We start from the raw sequence: 24,498 nt of genomic DNA on the forward strand, positions 1-24,498 counted from the left end.
AACTCCTGGTTGAGGGGACAATTTGCAAATAAGCCTTTTATTATATAGGATTACATATGTATATTTTAATCCCCCCCTATGTTTTATTGATTTTAGAGAGGGGGGGGAAAGTGAGAGAGAGAGAGAGAGAGAGAGGGAGAGGGAGAGAGAGCGGGAGAGAGAGCATGCACTGAGCGAGCTTTGTGAAATGTTAATGTGAGAAACACTGATCTATTACCTTTGGCATGCATCCCGTCTGGGGATTGAACCCGCAACCTAGGTATATGCCCTGATCAGAATCGAACCCGTACTCTTTTTGGTGTACCAGGGGCTGCTCCAGCCAACTGAGCCACCCTTCTGGGGCAAGCATTATATTTTAATGTGCATTATCTAAATCATCTATTTTACCATTCTCATAGTTGAAGAAACATTTTGGAAAGAAATTCTAATTGGACTGAGACCTTTAAGCTGAAACATACTTTTCCATACCAGTTGGTCGTCTTATTTTGCAGATGAAAAAACAGGCTTAATGAAATATAAGGTTTTACATTGTTGGTTGCTAATAATTCAAGATTAAAATCCAGATTTTGTTTTATCCTCAGTCTAGTGTTCTTTCTGTTATGAGGAACTACTGAATATTCCTCAAATCACGCATCTTACTTCCCTTTAAACTAGAAAGTGGCTTTCACACTTTCCTTCCTAGCACATTCCACAGGACATACATAGCTTAAGGAATACTACTCTAGGGAATAGAATTTAGTGCCTGTGATTCAAAAATTTCATTATATCTCAGTAATAAATTAGTGTTAGGTAAAAAAGTATGTGCAATACTTTTTTTAAAAAATATATTTTATTGATTTTTTACAGAGAGGAAGGGAGAGGGATAGAGAGTTAGAAACATCGATGAGCAAGAAACATCAATCAGCTGCCTCCTGCACGCCCCCCACTGGGGATGTGCCCGCAACCAAGGTACATGCCCTTGACCGGAATCGAACCTGGGACCCTTGAGTCCGCAGGCCGATGCTCTATCCACTGAGCCAAACCGGTTAGGGCAATACTTTTTTTTTTAAAGTAGATTTTTATTAATTTCAGGGAGGAAGGGAGAGCGGGAGAGAGAGAGACATCAATGATGGTAGAGAATCATTGATCGGCTGCCTCCTGCATGTTCCCTACTGGGATTCAAGCCCACAACCGGAGCATTTTCCCTTCAGTCCACAGGCTGACTATCCACTGAGCCAAACCAGCTAGGGCTGTGCAATACTTTTTTATTTTTTAAACCAACTTTATTCTACAAGAGTTTTAGGTTTACGGAAAAGTGAATATAGTACAGAATTCCCTTATATTTCATAATTAGTTTTATATTATCTTATGTTAGTGTGGTACATTTGCTGTTTCCAATATTTTATCCTTTGTGCTTTCAGTGTAAGGAAATCTCTCTCAGAGTTTATTCTGAAGTTTTTTTACTTCCTCTGGGACATTGTCATCCTTTCTTCAGCGTCACTTTTCTCATTTACATAATAAACTCAACTTTACAAAGTTCTGGTTGCTCCTCTATAGTCTCCAACATTCATGTGGTGGGGTATTGCTTCTATAACTATTTATATTTGATTCTAATTGCACTTCCAATGTTACTAGTTTTTGTTTCTTTGCTGCACTTTCATCTTTGTGGGCTAATTTTCTTTTTCGACTATTTTTATAGAACGTCACATGGGTTTACTTACCACTGGTAGACAAGGAGGCAACACTGCTACATGCTTTGCTGAAGTGAACTGAGTGACAAATGTGCAGTGACCCATCACCAACAGACTTTGAAAGATGTGAAGTGATTGGCCACTGATAGGATGCTCAACTCTTATTTACATAGAGATTTGTGGACTGAAGAACTAACTAGCAGCAAAGTTTGTACTTTATGCGATTACTCATAGTTAATATACTGTGTTAACTGAAGTCTGAACTGTGTTGATGGGAGACTACTTATATAACTAAACCATGGTAACAGAAGCCATGCATATGGGAACTGTGGAAAGCAAAGATTGCCCATATGTGGAAACATCCACTTAACAGTTATTTGGGGAGCTGTTTGATATAAACCTTCAAAGGATTGGATATGATGCATGTAGATTGTAATAAATAGAATAAAATTTAACGTTCAAAGTTTGTTTAAAAGTAGTTAACTTTTTAAAGAGCAAATGTACTTATAAGTTAATCTTTGGGACTTCATGACTAGGTTTGGGAATGATTTATTCTTGTTTACAAAGTCTTAGCTGATTTGTGTAAGAATAGGTTATTTACAGTTTCAGTTGGAACTCAGCTAAGTTTCAAACCACAGGAGAAGAGCAATCCTATGGCCTCATATTAGGTCTTTACATATGTTGAAATAGTAGTTCTAATGGAAAGTACATTATGGATCATCTAGGTTATAGGCCAAGTTTATTTTATATATGGGCAATGGAAGTATAGATATGTAGTGACTTTCACAAGATTTTTTAGCTAGATGTTGAGTCCAGGGATAGTTTCTCAATTTCAGGTTCTTTGATTCTCCTTCTGTATCACACTGTATTCTGTAAAATTTTTGGTTGCTTTCATTTAGTGGGAACCCAATAATGTTATTTCATAAATAAATGCCATTAGGAATCAAGAGAAGACACTTGTTAGAGTCTAATGGCATTATAAGTAAATAAAACTACATGTTTTTTTAAGGAGTGAGTGATTGTGTTGAATTACAAAAACTTTTGGAAAACTGGTTTTAGTGGCTAAATATTATTACATATTTACACATCGGGATAGAAGTCTAAGCTCCATGTAAGTATGAGGTTTAACCTTATATTAAAAACTGCTGGACTGTTTTCCAAAGAGAAACTATATTCCCACCAGCAATTTATCTGCAATACAAATTTGGTTTTGCAGGCAAATACACACACAGTAATTGATCCCTTAGTGGTTCTTTTAAATCTGAGGTTTTCCCTTTGAGTTTATTTTGGGGAGGGTAAGTTATTAGGAATAAGGGGTTCTTAGAAACTCATCTCTGTATCAGAAGTAGGAATCACAACCTGATGAGTTATCTTCAACATTTCCAGTATTGATTCCTTCCTGCTCCCCATTCTTCCTCTTACCTACTTTCCCAAATAGGGTGCCGCTGGACATGATTCTGTATGTTTATCAGGTAGGGAAAACTTGGTTCCAAGATTTGTGGGACTAGGTAACAGCTGTGTAACCTGGCCGCCTCCTCTCCAGGGGTTTTGAAATGGTTACTAAAATCCAGGATCCTGTGGAAGAAGGCCAGCCTTCTGGCCTTTTAAATTTTGATAAACTCCAAATCCAATTTTTTTCTACTTTATTAGAATGCAAAGTCTTGATTCTGGTATGTAGTTAGTTGGTTTTTGTTTTAAAAACATCATGTTGACATTATATAAATTCTAATTAATGATCTGGTTATGGTTATTTTACATGATTTCCATGTGACAGAGGGGTAGAAGTCTGAGTTCCACCTGGGTGTGAGGTTTAACCTTACATTAAAAAAAAGTTATATAGCCAGACACCAGGCATACTCCAAACAGATTATTCTTTGTAAGTACTATAATTATGCCGTATATTTTTCAATCTAGTGAAATGTACAAGCAATGCATAACTTGGTGTACTATTTTATTTGTTATTCATGCTGGTGTCATCTACCCAAATGATCAGTTTTGGTTTGCTCAACAGTAGTGATGTAAGTAGTTATTTCCTAAGAGGAAATACTTAAATTATTGAAAAGTCTTTAATTTTCTGAAAATGTTCACTCTATAAGCAGTGATTTGGAGGGAAAATATTGACTTATTTTGTTTAATATGACTTTCTAACTTTGGAAGCTTACTGCAACTTCCAAGACTTAGAGGAGAGCAGTTCCACTTATTTAAGTCGACTGTCAGAAGACCTCACATCTTGTCGAGTGTATGCCACTCCTAATTTTACTTAGAAATTCATATTAGAGAGGAACCAGAGTATATTGTAGCTTGCCTAATTTTTGTCCATTCCCTAGTTTGTTTGAAGGGAATTGTCCCTTCCTAGTTCTGAAATAAACATTGTTAGCTGCTTTTCTGGAGAATGTTCAATAACTTCTGTATTCTCCCTTGATCAATGAAGTATAGTGTACCTGAGCAAAATCTTCTGCAGCAATTTATTGTATTGTATTGGAATGTATCTGCTTACATTGTCTTCACTCCACTGGAGTGTAAGGCCTTGGGGAAAGAATTTCTTTATGTTTGAAATCAGCAAAACCTGCTACAGGACTGGTGCATAAATGTTGAAAGTTGAAAGTAGTATCTGCCATACATTCACCAAATGTTTATTGAGTGCCTCTTGTATTGTCATCACTTTATTATTATACTGTTTCTATGTAACTGACTTAATGAGAAAATAAATAGCTCAAGTAAAACCTAGCTTTTCCCTTTGTATAATGTTTACTCACAAACTTTGTTTTTAGTTTCCTTTTCTGAAGTGAAACAGTACTAAAAATATTTTATGTTCAACTATATTCATTGACTAAACACTAGCTGAATTAGTATACAGCTCATAGACTTCTGAATGAATTATTCATATAGTTGTAGACATTTTTGGGAGTAGCTGGGGGCAGAGTAATTTCGGTTGTAACTTAAAAGAGTACCAATAGCATGATTCATGGTATCCTAAACATAATGCACCCCCCCATACTACAGAATTGAGGTACTTTACAAATCCTCTAGTCCAGAGGTTTTTCCACTTATGTTTGAAGTGTAATACAGATGCTTCAGATGTACAATTTTTATTATTATTATTGTTGATTTTAGAGAGAGAGGAAGGGGGGGTGGGAGAGAGAGAGAGATAGAGAAACATTTGTGTTTCCACTTATTTATGCATTCATTGGTTTTTTGTTTTGTTTTTTAATTTCATTGTTTGATTCTTGTATGAACCCCAGCTTTGGTATATTGGGATAACACTCTAACCAACTAAGCTACCCAGCCAGGGCCCTGATGTACAGCGTTTGATTTAAATTTTGTATATATATATATATATTTTTTTTTTAAAATATATTTTATTGATTTTTTACAGAGAGGAAGGGAGAGAGATAGAGAGTTAAAAACATTGATGAGAGAGAAACATCGATCAGCTGCCTCCTGCACATCTCCTATTGGGGATGTGCCCACAACCCAGGTACATGCCCTTGGCCGGATATTTTTTTTTAAATATATTTTACTGATTTTTTACAGAGAGGAAGGGAGAGGGATAGAGCATTAAAAACATCAATGAGAGAGAAACATCGGTCAGCTGCCTCCTGCACACTCCCCACTGGGGATGTGCCCGCAAACAAGGTACATGCCCTTGACTGGAATCGAACCTGGGACCCTTGAGTCCGCATGCCAATGCTCTATCTATCCACTGAGCCAAACCGGTTAGGGCTTCAGATATATTTTTATCTACCATGTTTCATCATTTCTAAGACAATTTAATACCTGAAATGGGTATTTGTTATATACCCAGTTTAATTGGTAATATTTTTTAAAAATATGTTTTTATTGATTTCAGAGAGGAAGGACAGACGGAGAGAGATGGAAACATCAATGATGAAAGGGAATTATTGATTGGAGGCCTCCTGCACGCCCCCCATTGAGCCTGCAACTTGGGCATGTGCCCTGACCAGGAACTGAACCGTGACCTCCTGGTTCATAGGTCAGTGCTCAACTACTGAGCCATGATGGTGGGGCAGTAGTATTTTTTAATTTCTTAAAATAATGGTCTATCATAGAGTTGATGCCATCTTAGATTTGATTAAAGACAGTATTTACAAATGTGTTAAAATATTCACTGAGGTGAATATATAATAGACATAATGTGTTTTCCCTCCTAAATAATTCACTGTACTTACTGAAAACCAGGACATTCTCTTACATTACAATAATATAATTATCAAAATCAGGAAATTGACATTGATGCAGACTTTTATCTATAGGCCCTATTCAAATTCCTCCAATTTTCTGATTGATGTCCTTTAAAGCAAAATACTAATAAATTTTTTTTTTCTAATACATGATCCATGGTTGCATTTGATTGTCCTGTTTTTCTAGTCTCCTTTAATTTGGATTCCTGTTGACTTTTAAATGACTTTATTAAATACTAGAGGCCCGATGAATGAAATTCGTCCAAGAGTAGGCCTTCCTTCCCCTGGCTGCCGGCACTGGCTTCTCTGGCACCTGGGCTTCCCTCTGGCCGCTGGCCCCTGCTGCAGCCCGCCGGTCGGTGGCCTGGGCCTCCCTCTGTAGGACGACTGTGGAGCCCCCTGATTAATCGCCCTGCCGGCCGGTGGCCTGGGCTTCCCTCTGTGGGGCGATCATGGTGTGATGGCCAGGCCCCCGACCAATCACATCGCACCCGCCTTGGCTGGCCTGGTGCCAGTGGGTGTCATAGAGTAGTCTCAGATGGTTGTTCCGCTGTTTAGCCGCTTGATCGATTTGCATAATTTGCTTTTATTATATAGGACTAGAGGCCCAGTGCATGAAATTTGTGCACTCGGTGGGGGAGGTGTCTCTCAGCCCGGCCTGCACCCTCTTGCAATCTGGGAGCCCTTGGGGGATGTCAGGCCTAAGCTGGCAGTTGGACATCCTTAGCGCTGCTGCCGCTGCACACACCAGCTGTGAGCCTGGCTTCTGGCTGAGCGGCGCTCCCCCTGTGGGAGCGCACTGACCACCAGGGGCAGCTCCTGCATTGAGCGTTTGCCCCCTGGTGGTCAGTGTGCGTGATAGCAACCCATCGTTCGTTCAGTTGTTCAGTTGATTTGCATATTAGCCTTTTATTATATAGGATTGTGTTTTCATATATGCATTTATCTGTTTTTTTTAATTAGTCTGTTGATTCCTGAACTGATTTCACATTATCTTTTTTTAATATATATATTTTTATTTCAGAGAGGGAGGGAGATCAAAATATCAATGATGAGAGAGAATCATTGATCGGCTGCCTCCTGCATGTCCACACTGGGGATTAAGCCCGCGACCTGGGCATATGCCCTGACTGGGAATTGAACTGTGATGTGGCTCAGAGGTCGAGGCTCAACCACTGAGCTATGCTGGCTGGGCTGATTTCACATTATCTTAATTAATTTCTTTGACTGGTGATGATGATATCTAGGGAGTATCCCCTCTCTATTTTCTTTTCCTTTAACATTTTCTCCAAACTCTTGCCTCTCAGAAGACGTCTTCCCTAAGAATATTAGTCAAGTTCCAGGAATTTCAGTTTAAATGGGAAGAATCTGTACATTAATTTGTAGAGAACTTAACATCTTTGCAGTGTTTGGTAGCTAGAATGCCCTATTCATTTTATTTTTGATGTTCTCCCTGACATCTTACATATTTTCACCCACTCTTTAACTAGATGGTTTCTGTTCTCTGTGGTGCTTCTGGAGAATTTCTTCTTCAAGGAGACCTTATTGTCCCTTCTCTTGAAGTGAGTTCTTCTTTCTAGGTGCTCCCGTAATACTTTTCACATTCTATTGTGCAGTAGTATTGTCCTCTCTTAGATTGTAAACTTCTTGAAGGTAAACAAAGGTTCTAGTCCTCTTGGTAGTAAATGCCTAGTATAGTAATTGCTTCTAATAGTAGTCAAATGTTTATGGAGCAGAGGAATGTATGAATATAAAAGTGAATGGGTGATAAAATATAGGTCTCCCTATACTTTGCTGCTTAATATGTGTTCCTCTGCATTGTGGTATTTACGTAAATTTCTCAGGAAAATAATCAGGAATTTGGGAATATATTCACATAAAACAAAAATATTTGAATATCGAATTTCTGAAAAATTAGAAAAATATTACCTATGGAGAGCTCTTATATTACTAGGGGCCCAGTGCTTGAATTTGTGTACCTTGAAAAGAACTGTGGGCCACGAGGCTGCGGTGGGCATAGGGGTGGGTCTCTGCCCATCCTCCGCATCCCCGCCCAGCTCCTCCCGCCACGGCCCCTGGTCCCCTGTCTGCTGGCAGCCCTGCTGCCGCCGCTCTCACGCGCTGACGGTGTCGGCCCTGCTCACACCTGATGGCGCAGAGCGATTGGGGCCGGCACCAGCACTGGGTGCGAGTGGGGCCGGTGCCAGCAGTGGGTGCGAGTGGCAGCTGCTGCCTCAATCTCCCCTTAGGAGCAGGGGGACGTGGAGAAGCCATATTAGGGGCGATTGGGGCCGGCAGCTGCCACTTGCACCTGCTGATGGTGCTGAGTGATCGGACTGGCGCTGGGCGCTGGCAGTGGGTGCGAGTGCTGGGCGGGACCACAGCACGCGGGAGCAAAGACTTTTCAGTAACCACCAGAGGCTCGCCCTGATGACAGCGACTGGTGCCCTGCCTTGGTCTGGCACCCCCACTCACTTGCTCCACCATCCCACCACGGCTGATACCTGCCATGTTCCATGCCCTGCTGCCGATGCCCAACATGTACCGCGTGTGCCCCCTGGTGGTCAGCGCACATCATAGCCACCAGTTGTTTGGTTGTTCTGCCGTTTGGTCTATTTGCATATTAGCCTTTTATTATATAGAATATTAACGTGAGTTTAAGTACTGCAAAAGCAGCAAGTAAGTCCCTATTTCTGGGACTTAAATTTTAAAACTTTATAGTGTTTTTGTTTATAAAGCAGATTTCAACAGTGAATGTTTCTTGAAAAATATGTACTGTATTTTAAGTTGTACATATTTGTATTCTCCCTAATCCCTCTCTACCCCTATAAATAAGTTATAAGGTGAGATATAGTATACAGTTCAGAAAGAGTGTTACATACCATGTTGGGAAATTTGGTTTTAGTTTTGACTTGGCTACCTACTAGTTTGCTGTGATCTTGATTGAGTTACTTTATGTCTTTGGTCTTTGTAAAATGTGGATATATCTGTTCATCATACCTCAAAAGATTTTTCTTGTATTCAGATGGATGGCTATAGGAGAAAGTACTTAGAAAAAATATAAAATGATATTTATATTATTTCCTTGGATAGGAATATTTTGCTTTGAACACAACCAGTATGTGATATATGAAAAGGTTCTTCTTAAGAGAATTCAGAACAGGATTTATTTTGTCACAGTTGTTCCCACAGTTGGTCAGAATGTATTTCTCATCCACATCAGATTTGCAGGGATTGGAGACGATTTAGCAGGAGCTACTAGGGAAGTAAAGTGGTTTCATGTGGAGGCAGTGGAGAATAATGACTAACAGATTGGGCTTTGAAATGTCAACCCTGACTCCCTACTCATTCTCCCTTATTAGATTGAACCTTATGAAATTACTATTTCTGTTAGTTAAAAAGATGTCTGAATATCAGCAGTTTCATTCCTAAGATTTAACCTGGTAATTTAAGCCTTAATTTTCTTACTTTGTGAAATGGTGATGTTAATAAGTTATAAGGGCCCTAGTTGGTTTGGCTTAGTGGATACAGTGTCGGCCTGCGGACTGAAAGGTCCCAGGTTTGATTCTGATCAAGGGCACATGCCCAGGTTGCGGACTCCATTGCCAGTAGGGGGTGTGCATGAGGCAGCCGATCAATGATATTCTCATCATTGATGTTTCTATCTCTCTCTCCCTCTCCCTTCCTCTCTGAAATAAATAAAAATATCTATACTAATAAAAGGGTAATATGCTCATTAGACTGGGAGACCTTCCGGACGTCCTTCTGGACAAAGCCATGGTGGTGGGGCCGAGGCAGAGGCAGTTAGGGGCGATCAGGCCAAGAGGGGAGGGCAGTTGGGGGGTGAGCAGGCCGGCAGGCATAAGCGGTTAGGGGCAATCAGACAGGCAGGCAGGTGAGCGGTTAGGAGCTGGCAGTCCCGGATTGTGAGAGGGATGTCCGACTGCTGATTTAGGCCCGATCCTGTAGTGGGACATCCTCTGAGGGGTCCCAGATTGGAGAGGGTGCAGGCTGGGCTGAGGGACACCCCCTCCAGTGCACACATTTCATACACTGGGCCTCCAGTTTTCTAATAAAATAATGCTTATGAGATAGATTTCCTAGTGTTTAAATAATAAAACAAAAAATAAGTTATAAGGTGAGATTGAATGAAATACTTTTACTTGTAAAGCTCACAGAAAATATCTGTTATAGAGGTGTTTAATAAATATGTTACTTTAACTAAGTAAGCTTGTTGGGGGTTTGACTGGAACTCAGTACTCCCAGAGTGGCGCAGGAACCAGAGAACTAAAATCACAGATGGGATTTTTCTCGAGTTCTATCTTAACAGCATAATCCAGCAGGTTTGTTGAACAGTGACAGAAACCCCTGTGCCTGAGAGAACTCTGCAGGGGGCAGGTAAGCTAGCCACCCCGTAAGCCTGGTATGAACCTGGAAGAGCCAGTCGTGTCATTGTACTGCACATGTGCCCCAGGCACTCTCTTCCTTAACTCGTCAGACACTTTGGGCATTTGGTTGAGGGGGAAGGAACCTGTAGCTGACCTCTGTTCATGAGGACCAGCTAAAGTAGGGTTGGAAAGCAAGTAAGACAAAAAATGTATTCCATTGCTGCTACAGCTATTTTCCATTAATGTTTGAGTAGGTGATGAATTCACCTGGTTAAGGTATATAGGAGTGCAATACCCCTGTCTCCCAACAAGGCTAATATTAGTCACAGGGAGCATTTTAAATGATACTCACTTATGGTTGACATAGAAATATGTTCATAAGTGGGGAAAAGGAATTAATAAAATTATGAGTTACATGACTTCACTTTTGGGAAAAACACAGAAACTATTGTGATATATGGAAAATAGTCTGAAAAGAAATTCACTAAAATGTTAACCATAATTATTTCTGAATTTTTTGAGTTTTATACATCCAGACTGTTAACTGGGACCCACATTTCAAAACTATACTATAAGTTAAAATTGGAAAATTCTTATTTCTAATGAACACAGCATGGCAAGACTCATTTTAGTATTTATTTGGCAGTCTTTATTTCTGGTTTAATGGAATTAAAGGCAAATGATATCCTTCAGATTAAAAAGGAAGCATGTTTTCTAGGTGGCTTGCATTCAGTTTTGCTTGAGTGATTACTTTTGGTCTTATCTCTTATGAGTGGCGCTTCATTGTAATGTAAAGAGGCGACAAGGTGTTAGTGGGAAGCTTGGAGACTTGGATTTTGGCTTTGGCAACTAGCTAGTAGATCAGTGTCTGGGATTATCACCTAACTTCTGGTGAAAATTTTCTTCCAAAGTGTTTGGTGTCTGGATGATCTCTGAGATTTTTCTGAACTTAAAAATAGATAGAATTAAAGGATTTCAGCTAGAAAGGTGTGGGTATATGGGCTATTTTCTTCCCTTTTAATGATGATCCGAGATTAAGGGATTAAAATATTTAATAGTATTAAAAAATAACACATATATACACAGAAAAAGGACTAGCATGACTATAAAAAATGCTCATAGGTCCAAGAAATCTAGAGAGCAGCTAACATACACACTGCAATTTTAGTTGAGTAACATCCCTATTTTGTGTTTTTTCCTTCTTCACAGGCATTAGTGGTTGGTTGAAATAAAACCAGAATGTTCTAGCCTTGAACTTTAAAAATATAGTTCACGCCCTAACCGGTTTGGCTGAGTGGATAGAGCATAGGCCTGCAGACTCAAGGGTCCCAGGTTCGATTCCGGTCAAGGGCATGTACCTTGGTTGCAGGCACATCCCCAGTGGGGAGTGTGCAGGAGGCAGCTGATCGATGTTTCTCTCTCATCGATGTTTCTAACTCTCTATCCCTCTCCCTTCCTCTCTGTGAAAAACCAATAAAATATATATATTTAAAAAATATATATAGTTCACTATTGGTTTTTGGTTTTTCCCTATACTTTTAAAACAAGTCTTAGGTGCTATAACTTTTTAAATGCTAACATTGCCAATAATTTATCCATTAATCTTAGAACTATTTTCCCAAAATGCTATATAGAAAGATGATGAAAAATTTAACAGTAACTAGGTTTATTCTGTGGCACTTAAGTAAAGAGAAGCAGTAATTATACATTGTTTACTTTGTAGTTTTGGATGCTCATAACAGCAGTGGCAGACGGGGCTTGGATGTGCAGAAGGGCCACTCTAGCTAGGGCCACTGCCACCTAGGTTGGGGACTGTGTGTCCTGCTCTCAGAACAATGAGGCTTGTGCAAGGTGGCTGGGCCCTATTTGTTGTGGGGGCACTATTGATGCTGGCACTGTTGAAAGCTGCCAGATGCAGGAAATGAAGTAGCCCATATATATACCCACCCCTTTCTAGCTGGGGTGAGGGGGGATCTTCAAGCAGAAATCCTTCCACACTTCTGGAAAGCTCCACTACTAAACCAACAAGGAATACCCCATATGTGCCTTTCAGCCTTACAAGTGAATCTGCCAAAAGAAACCCATCTACAACTACAGTTTCCCCAGTCTCAAAAAATGTGACCTGTCACCACCTTGAAACCCATAGCAACATCTAAAATGACAACACCAGGGGTCTCAACAAATAAGACTTCCACCACCTTAAAGTCATACCGAAAATAAGTGTTTCACAAAACACATCCCAAGATGTCAACATTCAGGATGACCACAATCCATAATAGTTCCGTGACATCTGTTTCTTCATCCGTAACAATCACAGCAACTATAAAATTTAAAGAATATAAAGGATCAAAATTTGATGTTGGCAGCTCTGTTGGTGGTATTGCATTAACTCTGGGAATTTTCTTCTTTACATTGGATGCAAGTGTATTATTCAAGAAGAGGCATTTGGTATAGAACCAATGACGAATGTGATCCCATCATTTAAGGAAATCCAAGGACCCATTGCAAGAAGATTGATGCAACTCTATTAGTTTAAAACAGTATTTTCTATTTGAAATACTAAAACTAGGCCATGCATATACTGGTAATGTACAATATTATATAAATACCAGAGGCTCGGTGCACGAATTTGTGCATGGGTGGGGTCCCTTGGCCTGGCTTGCTATCAGGGCCTATCCGGGCCATCACCCAGTCCCAGTTGGACTGATCGGGGCAGCTGGCTGGGAGGGGGGGAGGGGGGGAAGGACCGCGGGAGGTTGGCTTGGGAGCGCACTGACCACCAGGGGGCAGCTCCTGCATTGAGCGTCTGCCCCTGGTGGTCAGTGCGCGTCATAGCTACTGGCCGGTCGTTCCGTAGTAAAGGTTGCTGAGGCTTTTATATATATAGATATTAAGAGTCCTCGTAATTACTAACGGTAAAAAGGGTTTGGTTTAGGTTTTTAATAAATATTTGGAGCATATAGTTAGTGCAATGGTTATATTCATTTTTAGAACATACATAGTAAGACAAGTCCTGTCCTATTTTCTTGTGGCAGTGGTTACATAGGGCCAATAATTGGAAGACATCATTAAAGGGCTAGATGCCTCAGGATGTTTTTAAAAAAAAAAAAAATATTTCGCCGAAACGGGTTTGGCTCAGTGGATAGAGCGTCGGCCTGCAGACTGAAGGGTCCCGGGTTCGATTCCGGTCAAGGGCATGTACCTGGGTTGCGGGCACATCCCCAGTGGGAGATGTGCAGGAGGCAGCTGATCGATGTTTCTCTCTCATCGATGTTTCTAACTCTCTATCTCTCTCCCTTCCTCTCTGTAAAAAATCAATAAAAAAAAAAAAATATTTCTTTATTGATTTTAGAGAGGAAGGGAGAAAGAGAGATAGAAACATCAATGATGAGAGAGAACCATTAATAGGCTGCCTTCTGTGCACCCCCTACTGGGGATCGAGTCTGCAACCCAGGCATGTGCCCTTGGCAGGAATCGAACCCGGGACCCTTCAGTCCACAGGCCAACACTCTATCCACTGAGCCAAGCCAGCCAGGGCAGCACTCAGGATGTTGATTGTGTTTGTTGTTCACACAGAGAACTTCAGTGCTATTCACAGCTGGATATATCCTAATTAGTAATGCCACATGGCAAAAATTTTATGAGTAAACCAGGTCTTACTCATAATTTTAGTTTAAGCATCTTTTCAGAGAGCATCAGTGTTTTTTTTTTAAATTTCTTTATTGATTAAGTTATTACATATGTGTCCTTATCCCCACATTAGAGCATCAGTGTTTTATGTTTTAAAGTTTAGTACTTGGTTTAGAAACAAAATGTATGCCACCCTTCCCCGCCAGTCAAATAAATCCAGTAACAATACCTGGACTTAGTCCTATTAGAGAGCCATTGGAGAGCCTGTATTTTTATTAATTTTTTAAAAAAATAATTCTTTATTGTTGAAAGTACTGCATATGTCTCCCTATTTCCCCCATTGACCTCCTCCAGGCTGCTCCCCTATCCCCCGCCCTACAGTCCATACCACCCTGCTGTCTGTGTCCATGGGCCATGCAAATATGCATATAAGGTCCTTGGTTGATTACCTCTCACCCACCCACCCTCAGAGATTCTACACTCTGTTTAATGTTTCCATGTCTCTGGATCCACTCTGTTCATCAGTTGTCACTTAGATTCCACATATGAGTGCGATCATGTGATATTTGTCTTTCTCTGTCTTGACTTATTTCACTTAGCATGATACGCTCCAGGTCCCTTCATGCTGTCTCAGAGGGTAAGATACTATTCTTTTTTACTGCTACATAGTATTCCCTGGTATAAATGTACCACAGCTTTTTTATCCACTCATCTCCTGATGGGCACTTGGGCTGTTTCCAGATCTTAGCTATTATAAATAGTGCTGCTACGAACATAGGGGTGCATACATTTTTTGTGATTGGTATTTCGGGTTTCTAGGATATATTTCTAGAAGTGGGATCACTGGGTCAAATGGCAGTTCCATATTTAATTTTTTTGAGGACATTCCATACCGTTTTCCACAGTGGCTGCACCAGTCTGTGTTCCCACCAGCAGTGTACTAGGGTTCCCTTTTCTCAACCTTGCCAGCACTTGTCATTCGTTGATTTGTTGATGGTAGCCATTCTGACAGATGTGAGGTGATACCTTATTGTCATTTTATTATGCATCTCTCAGATGATTAGTGACTTTGAGCGTTTTTTCCTGTCTCTTGGCCATCTGTTTGTCCACTTTGGAGAAATATCTATTTAGGTCCTTTGCCCATTTTTTAATTGGATTGTTTGTCTTCCTTCTGTTAAGTTGTATGAGTTCCTTATATATTTTGGACATTAATTCATTATCAGATGTATCATTGCCAAATATGTTCTCCCATACAGTGGGCTCCAATTTCGTTTTGTTGATGGTTCCTTTTGCTGTGCAGAAGCTTTTTATTTTGATGTAGTCCATTTGTTTATTTTCTCCTTAGTTTCCTTTGCCCTAGGAGATGTATCTATAAACATATTGCTATGAAAGATGTCTGAGATTTTGCTACCTATGGTTTCTTCTAGGATTTTTATGGTTTCTCGACTTAAATTTAAGTCTTTTATCCATTTTGAGTTTATTTTTGTGTATGGTGTAAGTTGGTGGTCTAATTTCATTTTTTTGCACGTATCTGTCCAATTTTCCCAGTACCATTTATTGAAAAGACTGTCTTGACTCCATTATATGCTCTTGCCTCCTTTGTCAAATACTAATTGAGCACAATGACTTGGATTGATTTCTGGGGTCTCTGTTCTGTTCCATTGATCTATATGCCTATACTTGCACCAGTACCCAGGCTGTTTTGATTATGGTGGCTTTGTAGTATAACGTGGTCTCTGGCATTGTGATTCCTCCAACTTTGTTCTTTTTTCCAAGATTGCTGCCGCTATTTAGGTCTTTTTTGGTTCCATATAAATTTTTGGAGTGTTCGTTCTAGATCTCGGAAATATGCTGTTGGTATTTTAATAGGGATTGCATTGAATCTGTGAATTTATTTGGGTAGTATGGACATTTTAATGATGTTGATTCATTGATGTTGATTTTACCAATTCATGAACACAGTATATTCTTCCACTTGTTTATATCTCCTTCTATCTCTTTTTTTTTTCAGTGTCCTGTAATTTTCCGAATACAGATCTTTTGCCTCCTTGGTTAAGTTTATTCCTAAGTACTTTAATTTTTTTGTTGCAATGGTCAATGGGATTGCTTGTTTATTTTCTCTTTCTGAGAATTCATTATTGGTGTATAAAAAAGCCATCGATTTTTGGGTTTTGATTTTGTATCCTGCTACATTGCCAAATTCATTTATTAAATCTAGTAGTTTTTTGGTGGAGTCTTTAGGATTTTCTATGTACAATATCATGTCATCTGCAAATAATGAGAGTTTTACTTCTTCCTTTCCAATTTGGATGCCTTTTATTGTCTGATTTGCTGTGGCTGGGACTTTTAGTGCTATGTTGAATAAGAGTGGTGAAAGCAGACATCCCTGTCTTGTTCCTCTTCTTAGGGGAGATGGTTTTAGTTTTTGTCCATTGAGTATGATATTTACTGTAGGTTTGTCATATATGGCCTTTATCATGTGCTTCCTCTATTCCCACTTTGCTGAAAGTTTTCATCAAAAATGGGTGTTGGATTTTGTTGTACGCTTTTTCTACGTCTATTGATATGATCATATGATTTTTGTCTTCCAATTTGTTTATGTGATGTATCACGTTTATTGATTTGCAAATATTATAGCAGCCTTGCATCCCTGGAATAAGTCCCTCTTGGTCATGGTGTATGATCCTTTTAATATATTGCTGGATCCGATTTGCTAATATTTATTAATAACTTTTTTTTTAAGCTTTCAATAGTTGATATGATTATATTTCCCTCCTGTGTAATTTCAGTAAGTTGCAATGTGTAATATCATAATGTTTTAAAGACTTAGTTGGTAGTTGTTAGTATTAAAGAAGTAGCTCTAGAGTCGGCCTGGTGGTCAAATCCCTCTAGTTTTAACTACAACAATCAAGGCTTAACTAGAACAAGACTGCGCACAAAGACCACAAGGGGGTGCACCAAGAAAGCATAAAAAATGCGGAGACAAAAAAACATGACAGAAATGGAGGATATAGAGCTAAAAAACGCAATTTTGAGGGCTTGCAAAAATGTGCTAGAAGCTGCCAATAAACTTGAGGAGAGACTCACGAAAACTAATGAGACCCTCGATGCTATGATAAAGAAACAACTAGAAATTAAGCATACACGGTCTGAAATAAAGAATATTACACCCAATAGCAGACCAGAGGAGCCCAAGAATCAAGCCAAAGATTTGAAATGCGAAGAAGCAAAAAACACCCAACCGGAAAAGCAAAATGAAAAAAGAATCCGAAAATACGAAGATAGTGTAAGGAGCCTCTGGGACAGCTTCAAGCGTACAAACATCAGAATAATAGGGGTGCCAGAAGATGAGAGACAGCAAGATATTGAAAACCTATTTGAAGAAATAATGGCAGAAAACTTCCCCCACCTGGTGAAAGAAATGGACTTACAGGTCCAAGAAGCGCAGAGAACCCCAAACAAAAGGAATCCAAAGAGGACCACACCAAGACACATCATAATTAAAATGCCAAGAGCAAAAGACAAAGAGAGAATCTTAAAAGCAGCAAGAGAAAGAGACTCAATTACCTACAAGGGAATACCCATACGACTGTCAGCTGATTTCTCAACAGAAACTTTGCAGGCCAGAAGGGAATGGCAAGAAATATTCAAAGTGCTGAATACCAAGAACCTACAACCAAGAATACTTTATCCAGCAAAGCTATCATTCAGAATTGAAGGTCAGATAAAGAGCTTCACAGATAAGGAAAAGCTAAAGGAGTTCATCACCACTAAACCAGTATTATACGAAATGCTGAAAGGTATCCTTTAAGAAGAGGAAGAAGAAAAAGGTAAAGATACAAATTGTGAACAACAAACATGCATCTATCAACAAGTGAATCTAAGAACCAAGTGAATAAATAATCTGATGTACAGAATGAACTGGTGATTATAATGAATCAGGGACATAGAAAGGGAATGGACTGACTATTCTTGGGGGGGAAAGGGGAATGGGAGATGCGGGAAGAAACTGGACAAAAATCGTGATGTGCCCGCAACCAAGGTACATGCCCTTGACTGGAATCGAACCTGGGACCTTTCAGTCCGCAGGCCGACGCTCTATCCACTGAGCCAAACCGGTTTCGGCACCTATTTCCTATTTTATATTTAGTGAGTATTATGAAGAGATGTAGAGCAGCTTTTAATATCTAGAAATGTTTAATGTAGTGTTAACACACCTAAAAAAAAGTCTCTTTTGATTCCTAGAGCAGCATTTAGAATTCTGTAGTCAGGACCATAGATTAATACTTTATCAACCAAAGGATTGTGGAGCTCCCCTCAACTACTTAACCTACAGGATAAAAATGCTGCATTTTTCTGCACTGTTGATTTTACTCAAAAATTTTGGAAAACAGCATTTTTATGCTAAAACACCCTTTTGGAATAAATTCTTAGGAAGTTTTAAAACAGGAATTTTTAACAAAGTAAATTCCCTGCTTTCTTGTTTGGGTATCTTTAGTCCATTCTACTTCCTCCTTGCTGAAGAGGAGGCACTTGCAGATATACTATGTTAATGGAGAGAAAAGAGACAATATTATAAGGCCACCAAGATTACCTGACATATTTTAGAGTGTTTTCAATCTTACAAGTTATATTCCAGCAGTCACAATTAAGAGTCAGCTTTTCACAAAAGAGATATTTAGTCACACTAGATAGTATTTCTTTTATTTTTCAACTATAGGCCCGATGCATGAAATTCTTGCATAGGTAGGGTCCCTAGGCCTGGCCAGCAATCAGGACCGATCTGTGGGGCGACCGGTGCGGAGATCAGGGGAGCTCCTGCTGGCAGTGCCTTGGCTGGCCTGGGGCCAGCGGGCTGGGGACAGCTCCAGTGTTGAGTGTCTGCCCCCTGGTGGTCAATGCATGTCACAGCAGTCGGTCGTTCCACTAGTCCAGGGGTGGGCAAACTTTTTGACTCGAGGGCCACAATGGGTTCTTAAACTGGACCAGAGGGCCGAAACAAAAGCATGGATGGAGTGTTTGTGTGAACTAATATAAATTCAAAGTAAATATCATTACATAAAAGGGTACGGTCTTTTTTTTTTTTTTAGTTTTATTCATTTCAAACGGGCCGGATCCGGCCAGCGGGCTGTAGTTTGCCCACGGCTGCACTAGTCACTCTGCCATTTGGTCGATTTGCATATTAGGCTTTTATATAGTATTAGTGTTTACAGTCAGTACTATTTTGTATTAATTTCAGATGTATAGTGTAGTGGTTAGGCCAGTGGTCGGCAAACTCATTAGTCAACAGAGCCAAATATCAACAGTACAATGATTGAAATTTCTTTTGAGAGCCAAATTTTTTAAACTCAAACTATATAGGTAGGTACATTGTTATTAACTTAATTAGGGTACTCCTAAGGCTTAGGAAGAGCCACACTCAAGGGGCCAAAGAGCCGCATGTGGCTCGTGAGCCACAGTTTGCCGACCACGGGGTTAGACAGTCATATACTTTACAAATGGTCTTCCCACTGTATTTCCTGTACTCGCCTGGCAACATACATCCTATATAATAAAAGGCTAATATGAAAATTGTCCCCTCAACCGGGAGTTCGACCAGGGGGCGGGGCTGGCCGTCCAACCATCCGGGGCTTCTCCCCCTTGCTGGCCCCACTCCTGATTGGCCCTCTCCACCCCGATCAGGGGTGGGGCCAGCCATCCATCCACCCATGGCCCCTCCCATGGCCGGCCCTGCCCCAATCATTCCTGATCAGGCAGGCCAGCTGGATCCCACCTGTGCACGAATTTGTGCACCGGGCCTCTCGTAGTTATAATATCACTAGAGAGCTGATGCATGAAATTCATGCAAGAGTAGGCCTTCCTTCCCCTGGCTGCCGGCACCAGCTTCCCTCCAGGACCTGGGCTTCCTTCTGGCCGCTGGGACCCAGAACCCGGACTTCCCTTGCTGAGGGAGGCCCCACCTACCCGCCATAGCCCGCGGTTGGTGGCCTGGGCCTCCCTCTTTGGGTGATAATGGAGCCCCCCGATCAATCGCCCCCCCAGCCGGTGGCCTGGACCTCCCTCTGAAGGGTGATGGCTGGGCCCCCGACCAATCGCATCGCACCCTCCTATGGCACCAGTGGGTGTCATAGCGTGGTCCCGGATGGTCGTCTGGATGGTCATCCCACTATTTGGCCGTTCAGTCGATTTGCATATTATGCTTTTATTATATAGGATAGGATTGGTTATATTCCCTATGCTGTACTTTCCATCCTGTTACTATTTTGTAAGTACCAATTTGTACTTCTTAATCCCTTTACCTTTTCCACCAAGTCTTTCAACACCTATCTACTCTGGCAACCACCAGTCTGTCCTCTATAGCTATAAGTCTGTTTCAGTTTTGTTTGTTTGTTTATTTTGGTCATTAGATTCCACAGTTAAGTGAAATATGGTATTTTTTTTCTCTGACTGACTTCACTTAGCATAATACACTCTAGGTCAAGCATGTCAAACTCCCAGCCCACAACGAATATTTTTGTGGCCCAGCCAATATAACGGTATGTAAGAAACATTTTAATAAAAATTTCATAACTAGCCCTAACCCGTTTGGCTCAGTGGATAGAGCGTCGGCCTGTGGACTGAGGGGTCCCAGGTTCGATTCTGGTCAAGGGCATGTACATCACCAGTTGGGAGTGTGCAGGAGGCAGCTGATCGATGTTTTTCTCTCATCGATGTTTCTAACTCTTGATCCCTCTCCCTTCCTCTCTGTAAAAAAATCAATAAAATATATTAAAAAATATTTTGTAACTTAATTTTTACATTATCCTGTTATACATAATTATTAATAACGAGCTACAGTGTTCGCTAATGACTGATTATTATAATCATGTTGAATTTATTTCCCTTACGTGCCTTACCATTTCTCTCCACTAATACTAGTAGCGAATATTTTAGCAGCCAATTGCCACATCATTAGTCTTGTACTGACTTGTTTGGTGTGCGCAACAGGAAATATTTCACTTTACGAGAGCAAGAACAATACGTTTATTTGCATTACACTTATTTGTGCAGTTATTCAGTGTCTGGTAACTTAATGTTCAAGAAAACATATTAATTTTTATTAAAATGTTCTGTTATTTTATGTTAACGATGACTCATTTAGGTCAGCCCTTTGTATGTTGCATGTCTCTATTGAAATAAACCTGCGTTTCTATGAAAATTGAAGCTTTTGTTTTTTTGTGGCCCACATAAACTTAAACCTTGTTTATTTGGCCTATGTTAGCCTTTGAGTTTGACATGCTTGCTCTAGGTCCATCCATGCTGTCACACATGATAAGATTTCATTCTTTTCTATGCCAAGTAATATTCCATTGTATATATATATATATGTACCACAGCCTTTTTTTTTTAGTTTATTTTTTATTGTTGACAGTATTACAGTGTCCCCAATTATCCCCACACTGCCCCACTCCATCCAGCTCCTGTCCACCCCAGGCCATCATAACACTACTGTCTGTGCCCATGGGCATATATGCATATGAGTTCTTTGTTTAATCTCTTCCTGTCTCCCCCACTCCTTCCCCTCTGAGATCTGTCAGTCTGTTCTATGCATCCATGCCTATGGACCTATTTGTTTGTATTTCTGTGGTATCAGTTGTTAATTTTCCTCTTTCATTCCTGATTTTATTTATTTGTGTCCTCTATTTTTTCTTGATGAGTCTGGTTGCAAGTTTATAAATCTTGTTTATCTTTTCAAAAAACCAGCTCTTAATTCCATTAATATTTTGTATTTTTTTAGAGTCTGTTTTGTTTATTTTTGCTCTGGTTTTTATTATTTTGTTCCTTCTCATCTTGGGCTTAGTTTGGTATTCTTTTTCTTTTTCATTTAGGTGTAAGGTTAGATGGTTCATTTTAGTGTTTTGTTGTTTCTTGAGGCAGGCCTGCATTGCTATTAATTTTCCTCTTAGGATTGCTTTCTCTGTGTCCCATAGATTTTGGGTTGTTGTATTTTTATTTTCATTTTTCTCAGGGTTTCTCTTGCTTTCTTCCTGATCTCATTGTTAACCATTCATTGTTACTAATGTTATTTAGCCTACATGTGTTTGTGTGTTTTTCAGTATTTTTCCTAGAAATCGATTTCTCATTTCATACCATGTGGTTGGAGAAGATGCTTGATATGATTTCAGTTTTTTTCAAATTTATTGAGACTTGGTTTGTGGTCTAATATGTGGTCTGTCCTGGAAAGTGTTCCATGTACATTTGAAAAATGAATATTCTTCTGCTTTGGGTGAAATGCTCTGAAGATATCAATTAAATTTATATGATCCAGTGTGTCCTCTAAGGCTGCTGTGTACTTGTTGATTTTCTGTTTGGAAGATCTACCCGTTGATGTTAATGGGGTATTAAAATCTGCTACTGTGACTGTGTTAATGTCAATTTCTCCCTTTAGGTTCATCAATATTTGCTTTACATATTTAGGTACTACTATATTGAGTGCATAAATGTTTACAAGGTTTATATTCTCTAGTTGGAATGATACCTTTATCTTAGAAATGTCCTTCATTGTCTCTTATTATTATTGCCTCTGTTTTAAAGTCTATTTTGTCTGATCTAAGTATTGCAACCCCGGCTTTCTTTAAATTTTTTTATTTATTTATTTTTTAAATATATTTTATTGATTTTTTACAGAGAGGAAGGGAGAGAGAGAGAGAGTTAGAAACATCAATGAGAGAGAAACATCGATCAGCTGCCTCCTGCACATCTCCCACTGGGGATGTGCCCGCAACCCAGGTACATGCCCTTGACCGGAATCGAACCTGGGACCCTTCAGTCCGCAGGCCTACGCTCTATCCACTGAGCCAAACCGGTTTCGACAAATTTATTTTTATTTGCATGAAATATCTTGTTTTTTTATCCCTTTACTTTTCATCTGTGTGTGTCTTTTGTTCTAGGCGGGCCTCTTGTACACAGTCTTATTTATTTATTTTGTAAAATTTTCTTTGTTTATATTTTTATATTTACTTTTTAAATTTTTTTGTTTTTAGTCTTGTTTATTTTATTCATTCAGCTACCCTATATTTTATTTTTTCATTGGAGCACTTAACCCATTTACTTTTAAAGTGATTATTGATAGGTCCATAGTTATTGACATTTTATTATTATTTGCTTTTTTATTATTATGTTTGCTTTTTAAAAAAAATATTTTTATTTCAGAGAGGAAGGGAGAGGGAGAGAGAGAGAAACATCAGTGATGAGAATATCATTGATCGGCTGCCTCCTGCACACCCCCTGCTGGGGACCAAGCCTGCAGTCTGGGCATGTGCCCTTGACTGGAATCAAACCTGGGACCCTTCAGTCCACAGGCCAACGCTCTATCCACTTTTTTTTTTAAATCCTCACGTTAGGATAATTTTTCCATTGATTTCTAGTGAGAGTGGAAGGGGCAGGAGGAGGGAGAGAAACACCCATGCGAGAGAGACACATCGATTGGTTGCCTCCTGAATGCAGCCCTACTGGTGTTGGGAACCTGCAACCAAGATACATGCCCTTGACGGGAATTGAACTTGTGACCCTTTGGTCCACAGGATGATACTCTAACCAGGAGCACAAAGCCAGGGCTATGTTTACATTTCTTTATTCTTCATCTTAAAGAAGTTTCTTTTATATTTTATGTAATACTGGCTTGGTGGTGATGGCCTCCTTCAGCTTTTTGTCTGTGAATTTATTTTTATTTATTTTTTCTTCCATTTTAAATGGTTGCCTGGCTGGGTAGAGTAGTCTTTGTTGTAGGGCCTTGCTTTTCATCACTTTGAATATTTCTTGCCAAACTTTTCTGGTCTGAAATGTTTCTGATGACAAATCAGCTTATAGTCTTATGGGGAAACCCCTTGTAGATAACTGTCTTTCTGTTGCTACTTAAAAACATTTTTTAAAATTGATTTTAGAGAGAAAGGGAAAGAGAGAGAGATAGAAACATTAATTATGAGACAGAATCATTGATCGACTGCCTCCCACACTCCCCCTACTGGGGATGGAGCCTGAAACCTGGGCATGTGCCCTGACTGGGAATTGAATCGTGACCTCCTGGTTCATGGGTCGTTGTTTAACCATTGAGCAATACTGGCCAGGCTGTTGCTGCTTTTAAGATTCTCTCTTTGTCTTTAACATTTAGTATTTTAATTATGATGTGTCTTGGTGTAGCCCTCTTGTTTGGGACTGTCTTTGCTTTCTGGACTGTGTGTCTTTTTCCTTTGCCAGGTTAGAGAAGTTGTCAGTCATTATTTCTTCAAATAGGTTCTCAGTCCCTAGCTGTTTCTCTTCTTCTGTTACCCCTATGACATGGATGTTGTTATGCTTGATGTTGTCACAGAGGTCCTTTTTTTAAAAAAACAAAACTGATCTTAGAGAAGAAAGGGGGAGGGTGGAGAGAGAGAGAGGGAGAGAGAGAGACAGACAGACATTGATGTGAGAGGGAAACATTGATCAGTTGCCTAGGTATGTGTCCTGACTAGGAATCAAACCTGTAACCTTGCAGTGTATGGGACCACTGGGGTGCCGGGCCAGTCTGGGTGAGGGGCTGAGGGCCGTTTTCAGGCTGGCGGGTGACTGAAGCTCCCAACAGCTCCTTTT

General features: G+C 39.9%; 1 protein-coding gene across 3 annotated transcripts in view; it reads left to right on the plus strand.

Annotated features, from left to right (window-relative positions):
* The first annotated feature begins 1,657 nt into the window (after positions 1–1,657).
* Positions 1,658–24,498, plus strand: part of UBE2V2 (ubiquitin-conjugating enzyme E2 variant 2) — a 60,965-nt gene continuing 38,124 nt past the window's right edge. The window contains exon 1 of one of the 3 annotated variants that reach the window (XM_005876646.2): positions 1,658–1,877. Coding sequence is in view for 2 of the 3 variants with exons in the window: in XM_014548072.1 (XP_014403558.1) it covers positions 3,322–3,340 (19 nt within the window). In the remaining variant the exon portion in view is untranslated. Of the gene's footprint in view, positions 1,878–3,306; positions 3,341–23,949; positions 23,964–24,498 lie in introns of those variants that run through there. The other 2 variants (XM_014548072.1, XM_014548073.1) reach the window with 2 other exon arrangements.

The sequence above is a fragment of the Myotis brandtii genome, unplaced genomic scaffold, assembly GCF_000412655.1.
Source record: "Myotis brandtii unplaced genomic scaffold, ASM41265v1 scaffold494, whole genome shotgun sequence".
NCBI classification, from domain to species: Eukaryota; Metazoa; Chordata; class Mammalia; order Chiroptera; family Vespertilionidae; genus Myotis; species Myotis brandtii.